General features: G+C 34.6%; 1 protein-coding gene across 1 annotated transcript; it reads left to right on the forward strand.

The window, feature by feature from the left end:
* The first annotated feature begins 65 nt into the window (after window positions 1-65).
* On the forward strand, window positions 66-7,122 carry LOC143581540 (MLO-like protein 4). Its single transcript, XM_077064330.1, has 15 exons — window positions 66-266; window positions 1,153-1,210; window positions 1,659-1,888; window positions 2,523-2,639; window positions 2,747-2,807; window positions 3,193-3,284; window positions 3,596-3,670; window positions 3,757-3,842; window positions 3,937-3,986; window positions 4,079-4,119; window positions 4,491-4,664; window positions 5,215-5,250; window positions 5,326-5,393; window positions 5,478-5,538; window positions 6,445-7,122. Exons 1-15 carry the CDS (start codon window positions 135-137, stop codon window positions 6,724-6,726), a joined length of 1,563 nt encoding a protein of 520 aa, XP_076920445.1. The 5' UTR covers window positions 66-134; the 3' UTR covers window positions 6,727-7,122.
* Window positions 7,123-9,193: the final 2,071 nt, after the last annotated feature.

The raw sequence follows: 9,193 nt of genomic DNA on the forward strand, positions 1-9,193 counted from the left end.
AAAATCACTGTCAAGATTCATGATTTAAATAATACCCAAATGGAAGGACAAAATGCGCAGCAGCATTTTGAGAACTCCCTAAATACTCTTTAAAGTTGTCAAAAAAAAAAAAAGATTTGAAATTTGATGTGAAAATGGTGGAGGGTTTATTAATTAGAGAAGGGAGATCTTTGGCTGAAACACCAACATGGGCTGTTGCTACAACTATTACTTTCATGGTTTTTGCTTGCTTGTTGGTTCAAAGATCAATTTATAGATTTGGGAAGGCAAGTTTTTCAACATTTTTTTAAGAGTTTTTATGGTCAACATTTGGGTGGGAAAAGGCTTTAAGGAAAATTTGACTCTTTTTGTTCTGGATTTGAATGGTTTATGGGTTTTACATGCCTATTGGTTCAAAGACCAGTTTACTGATTTGGTGGGGCAAGCAAGATTTGAGTTTTTTGAAAAAAATTTGAATCTTTTTGTTGAAGATTTGAATGGTTTATGGCTTGTGTTTGCCTATTGGTTCAAAGACCACTTACAGATATGGTGGGGCAAGTTTTCAGTTGTTCCTAAATTTTTTAACCTTTTTGTTCAAGATTTAAATGATTTGTGGTTTTTGCTTGCCTGTTGCCTTGAAGATCATATTACATATTTGGGAAGGCAAGTTTGTGTTTTTAACCTTTAAAAAAAATTGGATCCTTTTGTTCAATATTTGAGTGATTTATGGCATTTGCTTGCTGTGGTTCAAAGTTAGTTTTTCCCAAAAGAAGGTTATTTTTCTAAATCTTTTTTGCTCAAGATTTGAAAATTTTATGATTCTTGCTTACCTGTTGGTTCAAAGTTAGTTTTTCCTATTAAAAAAGGTTATTTTCTGAATCTTTTTGTTCAAACTTTGAAAGATTTATGACTTTTGCTTACCTGTTGGTTCAATTACAAAGATCATGTTACAGATTTGGGAGTTCAATTTGTTTTTACTTTTTTTGAATCTTTTTGCTGTTGAAGATTTAAATGATTTATGGTTTTTGCTTGCTTGTTGGTTCAAAGGTCATAATCTTTCATATTTGGGAGTGCAAGTTTTGAGTTTTTCCTAATTTTTTTTTTCATTATTTTCAGTTTGTTTAAACCTTTTTGTTCAAGATTTGAACGATTTATGAGTTTTGTGGTATGCAGTGGTTGAAGAAGACAAGGAGGAAGGCTCTGCTAGCTTCTTTAGAGAAGATCAAAGAAGGTCAGTCACAATTTTGATTGATTTTGAGTGCACTTTGTTGTTCATGATTAGTTTAATTAATCTAATAAGATTTCATCTTTTGATTGAAAAAGTCAATCAAATCTCCAAAATACTTTAGTAACAAAATAGGACGATCTTATTGTTATTACAATCCCATCTAGAAAACCAACTGATGTTTGACTTAAAAGTCAAAATCAGTGTCCTTTTTGTTCAAAATAATATATTATCCTTATGAACCATAGAAAATAACCAAGTATGTGTTCTCAACAATTGTTGCTTATGTGGGTTTGACTTTTTAAGTATAAATGGTTGACCAAAAGTATTCAGTCTGTGAACTTCACATTTTTTCTTGTGAAAAAGGATTATACAAATTTAAACTACATGGATTAATTCTTATAAAGTAATATTATCATTATATTTTTTTATTTTTTATTTTGATTGATGCCAGAGCTTATGCTTCTTGGACTCATATCATTGTTATTGGGGCAATGGGCGCATCTCATCTCAGAGATTTGTGTGGATTCCTCACTGTTCAGCAGTAAATTCTTTCTTTGCTCCAAAGAAGATTATGAGCTGGACAAAGAGATCGTTTTCTCAAGGTTATTATCGTCATTTTCAAACGAAACCGATATACCGCCCGAAGGACTACACTCGCGTCCTTCCCATCAGTGTGGCGAGGTAAAATAAAAATCTATGGTTGTTGACATCTATTTCTCTGTTTTTTTTTAGTTTTTATTAGAGTATGTTAGTTAACATGCTTCATAGAGGTGGCAAAATGGGCTACTTGATTTCTTGTACCGAATGAACCCGACTGGGTTGACTTGACTAGTTACACAAAACGGTTCCTCAGCTCGTTGGCTTGTATAAATAAATAACATATATGATATTGATAAATATAATTCATACAATATTTTAATCTGTCTATCGATCTTAAAAATCTGGAAAAAAAATTACAATATCAGTACATAGAGTATATAAATTATTTTACTCGCAACTCCCCGATTGACCGACTTGGGACCACGTAGCGACCTATGCAACCATGGCAAGAAAATAAATATAAATAATGATCTGGATCAAGCTTTTTACGAGCCAAGCTCGACTATTCAGCTCATTAAATTAAACTAGCCGAGTCAGCTGGCTTAACTTCGAGCTTGAGTCCCCCCAACCTGTTCAAACCGTTTGACCTGTTGATTTAGGGGGTTTTATGAGTTAAAAAGTTGTTCGGCCGTTTGACATGTTTCCTTTTAATGTCATAACCTGCATTGACACATTCAAAAGTAAACGCGTCCAATTAAATTGATTTGTATTGCAGGGACGAGAACCGTTTGTTTCTTATGAAGGCCTTGAGCAGCTTCACCGATTCTTGTTTGTTCTCGGGATGACTCATGTTCTCTATAGTTGTGTATCAGTCGGTTTAGCCATGAGCAAGGTACATTGTTCGTTGAATCCCTGGGGATTAGCAAATAATCCTTATGAGATATGTCCATAGGCTACAACAACTAGTTTAAGTTAATTTTCTAGTGTATGTATTTTTAGATATACAGTTGGAGAAAATGGGAATATCAAGCAAGCCAATCGGCGCCTGAAAACTTGCAAGGTATGGACCAGAAGTTGATAATTGGGCATGTTTGGTAACATGTCAAAACGAGTCAGTTTTTGGGTGGACTCAACATATATATTATTCAATAAATATGAATTTATTTTAAAACGGGTAACATGTTATAAAGGGTTATTTTTTAAGCTTTTTATATTTATGTTACAAGTTAGACCGGTTACCAGTGGAACATAATCCGAATCAACCCATTTACTAAGTAAATGGGGCGAAAACAAGTCTAAAAAAAAAAAACCCAACTAAAATTTATCATCTTCAATTCTCATCACTTTGACACCATATAATGTGACCCATGAAATGGAAGACCGTTAAAATGCCTAGGAGAATAATTATGTTATTATTCGTGTTAACACCTATGTTCATTATATAGCAAGGAAGATGAAGGTGATGAGACGCCAAGTTACTTTTATTAAGCATCATGCGACTCATCCGTGGAGCAGAAGCCGGATTCTCATATGGATGGTAAGGATTGTTTTCAACATATTAGAAATAAATGACTTTTTTTAAACTCATACATAAGTAGTGAAACCTAAACTCATACCAAAAGGTCACAGCCACCATGAAGGTTTAAGTCCCTTAGCATAAGTTGTGTTTTACTTGATCTCATTGGTCGACAGAGTATTGGTGGGGGGGTTCTGTGAGTTTACCAGTAACAAGTTCTCAGGGTCACCAAAAAGAAAATATGACCAAGTTGTTAAGTGGTTCCAGTGAAGATATAGTTTGTTGTGTGTCTTATGATGATTAAAATGGATTTATTTTGTTGTTGTTTTCAGCTATGCTTTTTAAGACAATTCAAAAGTGGAATGCAGAAGTCTGATTATGCGGCGTTGCGGTTGGGTTTCATCACCGTGGGTATTCTAATTCTACCTTCACATGTGAACTTCTTCTATTCTTGCAAGTTCACAATAACCTAATGGCAATTGTGTAATTTCAGACTCATAACTTGCCACTTTCTTATAACTTCCACAACTATATGGTCAGAAGCATGGAAGATGAGTTTTATGAAATTGTGGGAATTAGGTATCATGCCTCATCTTGTTACATGTTTTATAAAACTGTGGAAGTTTTTTATTTTTTTTAAATAAAATTTCTAATTTTTTAATTCATTTTGCAGCTGGCCTCTTTGGGCCTATGCTATAATATGCATATTTGTAAACATTCATGGTAATAGTTAATATCTTTTATCTTTTTTCTCAAAACAATTTTATATAATTTCCATCGTGTTCTTGAATCTTGATATTTGAGGGTATTTTCAGGTCTTAACATTTACTTCTGGATATCCTTCGTCCCCGCCATTGTAAGTTGATTTGGCTCGTTTTGGGTTGTCTTTTATTTCAAACAAGTAAACCCCAAAAAAAAATAGCTAAAAGGGGAATGGGTCAAACAGCTCATCTTATGAATGCATACAACCCTGTAAATCATTTTTTGTTTACCAAAGGTTTATATAAAAGTATTATTGTAATAATATTGCTTTAGTAATCTTAATTAACACATTAGCTATAATTTATAACAAAATAAAATTAAACAAACATGGTTGTTGACTTCATTGACTTGTTACCTGTAAGTCAATCCTGTTCGATCTAACATGTTTTGACCCTTACAAATGTGACTTGTTTTAAGTTTTAACCTGAACCTGCTTTGGCTCATTTTACCTTTTATTGCTGAAAGCTCGTGTTGCTGGTGGGGACAAAACTTCAGCATGTTGTGTCCTTGTTGGCACTTGAAATAGTAGAACCGCGTGGGCCCTCCGTTGGAGGAACTCAGGTGAAGCCGCGTGATGAGCTTTTCTGGTTTGGTAAACCCGAAATATTACTGTGGTTGATACAGTTTATCTCCTTTCAGGTGAATTTTTCATTTTTGTTATTTCTAACATATAATAAAAGGGCAATATAATGTGGCTTGTAACTTAATATAACACGTTGAATTTGACACAAGGGCTAATAAAAGCAGTTCCTATGACTCAAAAAAGTCAATTTTCAACACGCAAATTCTCTTATACTAGGGGTGTATACGCGCCAAGCTGCTCGCAATCTACTCGCTAAAAACTCTAATCCAGCTTGAGCTTAAATGGGCTCAAGCTCGAGCTCGAGCTTTTATTGAGGCTCATTTAATAAACTAGCTCAAACCCGAGCCAGCTCGCGGGCCTATACGAGCCTTCTATTTGTATAACTTTTAGTTAATATATATTTATATAATAATTATATTACATATTATGGTAAAAATATAAGAATAAAACGATTAATAAATAATAAACAAGCCGAACATGAGATTTAGAATAGAGCTCTCAAGCCCAAGCTGCCTTGAGTTAAAAGAGCTGGCTCGTTTACACCCCTAGCCAGGCCACCCACCTATACAGAAAGTAAATAACTTCCTATGATTCTTACTTTTACAGAATGCCTTTGAGATGGCAACATTCATCTGGTCTTTGGTAAGTAAACCCCTGAAACTTTGTGGCTTTTGTTACACCAGATTTATCGTTGTTTTATGAAACTGTCATGTGCAGTGGGGACTCAGACAACGGTCGTGTTTCATGAAGAACCATGTGATGATAGTTATTAGGCTGACTTGTGGGTATGTATCTCTTTCAATACTAGCTTTTTGTGTCATATAAAACCAACCTTTGGTTAAAGTATGGCTATATGATCATTGTTGCAGGGTGGTTGTTCAGTTTTGGTGTAGCTACAGCACTGTGCCGCTAAACGTTATAGTCACATTGGTTAGTATGTACAACAGTATTCCCATTTTTTTTCTTGTTGTGGTATGAAACTGATTATCTGATCATTACAAGTTTGAATACTTACGGTATACTTTTATAGCGTTTGATATAGTAATTTTGATTAGTATGGGTGTAAGCGAGCCGGGATGATCGTTAAAATCTTGAATTAGGCCGAGCTTAAACAAGCTCAAGCCTCAAGACGAGGCTCGCTTAATAATTGGCCTTGAGCCTGAGCTTCATGCATTGAGCTTGAAATATTTACATAAGACATAAAAAATAATTAAATAAACAAGCCAAATTTGAGTTTGTACAGCTATTCACGAGCTAGGATTAATATTAGACATAGAGCTCGGCCTAAACAACCTCAAGCCCCAGATGAGGCTCGTCTAATAAACGTTCTTGAGACCAAGATTTATGCATTGAGCTTGAAGTATTTAAATAATACATAAAAAATAAAACAAAATTACAGTTAATATCCTTTATGTTTGTCTCTACTTTCAGGTTTCATCCTTAATGTTTAAAAATCACACCAGACGTCCTTTACGGAACTTGAGCTTGTAAACTTATTCATGAGCCGGTGTCGATATTTAGAAATAGAGCTCTCTTAAGTTGGGCTCAGCTCGTTTACAGCCCTATTGCTTGCTGAGCATGCTTTAAATCTAAAGTTACTTATTTGCCACTCCTTTTTTCTATAGTTTAGGTATCTTCCACATTAGTCTTGCGTTTGAAGATGGCAATTTTTCTATAAAAAAAAACTTTCAAAACTACAATAATTGATAGAAAAAAATATATATATCATACTATAGATTTAAATAAATGTTACTATAATGACATTTTAGTCATTATATCTAATCTGTTATTAAAACTTGAAGCAATCCGTTTTAACCCGACTTTTTTTTCTCTCAGATGGGTTCTCGGGTCAAGAAAGCGCTGATTGCAGAAAGCGTTCGTGATTCACTTCACAGCTGGTGCAAACGAGTAAAAGAGAGATCAAGAGCGCTTCAGTCAGTTGCCACACGGTCAACATGTTCTCTCGGGTCAACCATTGACGAGGGCGATGAAGTAATAACCGTTGCATCCGGGAGCTTCTCTCAATCATCTTCCACAGGCACCCTTAACCACCTTGATGATAACCAGGACTCCAATCCTCTGCCAGAACAAGAACTGTCGTTTCGCATGTCTGAATAGCTGTCGGATACGGTGAGACATGCGGCGACAAATGAGGACATTGAAGAGGAAGATGATGAAGCTAAAGTTGAAACTCTTGAAGAGTTGTTTCACAAGACATGAATAGATGTTGTGGAACTTGAAGTTATTGACTGATGTTGGAGTTTATGTTTTGTAAGGATAATATAGTAATTAACTATAAAGAAGAAATAAGAGACTATTGTGGAGTTGCTAGCTCACGAGGCTTCAAAACCGGCTACATGTAATTAATTCTCTATTAGGATAAGACTAGTATATTATACTGTTTCTAATGAAATCTAAACATTTAGAAAACAAACACTTACTAAAAGTATAATATTTGTACGCTACTAACAACAGAAAAAAGGTAAAAGAACAATAAAGATATAGTAACATAATGGTTATAGTCAAAGCTCGCTCTACAAAATGAAAGAAATCAAAGAGGAGGAGATTTCAACCAAATCAAGCATACAGTTATTACCAGTATTGTTCGTTATTATACAACTCGATCCGTAACAACTAGTTAACTAACCAATTGCAATGACATCCACAACTTTCTAACAATTACAGATTAGCCCTTTGACTTAGTAACTATCTAACAATTACAACTTTAACCCCCCTAGTGAGAGATTACTGTTGTAACAATACTCCCCGGTTATAAAGAATGTTGTCCTCAAGATTCAAAATGAGGAAAGCGTAATTGAAATTCTTCTAGGTCTACCCACGTGGCTTCTGTAACAAGTAAGTTTTTCCGGTGCAATAACACTTGAACTGTTAAACTTTCACAAGTGGATCACGAATGAAACTGGAACAAGAACTCCAAATTTTCTATTAATTATTTCGACTCACTAAACAAACAAAAGTAAACGAAACATACATATAAACTAAGGCTTTTGGGTTTCTATACTACCCACTCAAATTGAATCATGAACCAGTTATGACTTCTTCCTGCCATATCTCGAAACAAAGATATAAGACCAAAACAATTATTTTAAAAACATAAACAAATAAATAGGATAATGATAACGAATTAAATTAATTGTTATCCCGATCTCCTCCAAGCCACCCCATGAGATCAAAACTGAACCGCCCTTGAACGTAAAGCAAATATTGTTTGCGTTTAACACTACCTCTCAATATTTGCTTCGTCAAGACTCCCTCTCAAGCTTGACTTGTTCCACCGAGGTCTCTAATCCCCAAAAACATCATGACCTGCTTTCTCATACCTGAGTTCCCTACAACCAAATTCATCATCCACTTCACTAGACTCTATTGTTTGATCTTGAACGTCCAAATTTTCAGGAATTCGCAAGCTATGGGATGCTCCCTCTATGTTCGGAGTCACGGTTTTTTGGAATCTACGCAATTGAAACAGGCCGGCCCATAGGGATGGCGGGGTGGTCGACGGCCACATGCTCGACACCCCGTTAGGCCCAATTTTTTTTTTTTTTTTTTTTTTTTTTTTTTTGTGAAAAAATTATACTAACTTTTATTTAAAACAATATGTATATTTAATGTTTAAACTTAATTACATAACCACTAGCTTGGTCTAGTGACAAAGGGGTATTACTCCCAACCAAAAAGGTTATGGGTTCTAGTCTCATTTGAAGCATATTTAATCTTATTTTTATACAAAAGTTTTTTACATAACCCAAATTGTAACCAAGTGAACACATATAAATTTAATAATAGTTTAAACCAACAAAACACTCCTTTTTAATTAAGGCCCAAAAAAATTTCACCTTCGGCCCAAAATTTTTTTTGCTTTCTTGGAGCCGACCCTGAACTGAAACATCAAATCCGATGCTTGTAGTAAACTTTACCCCATCGATACTTAGATCTGAACCCTGCAGAAAAGAACTCATACAGGTAGACAATGTGTTGTAATTCGAGTTGTTCAACTTTTTCACCGCACCAAGACCTTAGAATTCTGCCATGACTAGCAGATTTGTTTCTTTCTTCTCTTCACCAGTTTGTTCTTCAATCCACAACCGATTAATCGCTGGATGCAATCAACTGAGTAATACTATAAAGGCTGGACCACGATCAATGAACACGTACGACAAATGTTTTGGTGAATCGGCTCTAATACAATTTGTTAAACTTTCACAAGTGGATCACGAATCAAACCGAAACAAGAACTCCAAATTTTCTTAACTCAAGTGACTCTTTCTTATTAAATATTTTGACTCACGAAACAAACAAAAGCAAACGGAACATACATATAAACTAAGACTTCTGGGTTTATATACTACCCACTCAAATTGACTCATAAACCAATTATGACTTTTTCCTGCCATATCTAGAAACGAAGAGATAAGACCAAACAATTATTTTAAACATAAACAAATAAATAAAATAAAGATAACAATTAATTTAACTATTATCCCGATCACCTCCAAGCCACCCCATGAGATCAAAAGCTAACCGGCCTTGAACGTCAAGCTAATATTGTTTAAGTTTAACATGC

Source organism: Bidens hawaiensis, unplaced genomic scaffold, assembly GCF_021521415.1.
Source record: "Bidens hawaiensis isolate Kalapana, Puna unplaced genomic scaffold, B.hawaiensis_p1.1 tig00000142_1, whole genome shotgun sequence".
NCBI lineage: Eukaryota > Viridiplantae > Streptophyta > Magnoliopsida > Asterales > Asteraceae > Bidens > Bidens hawaiensis.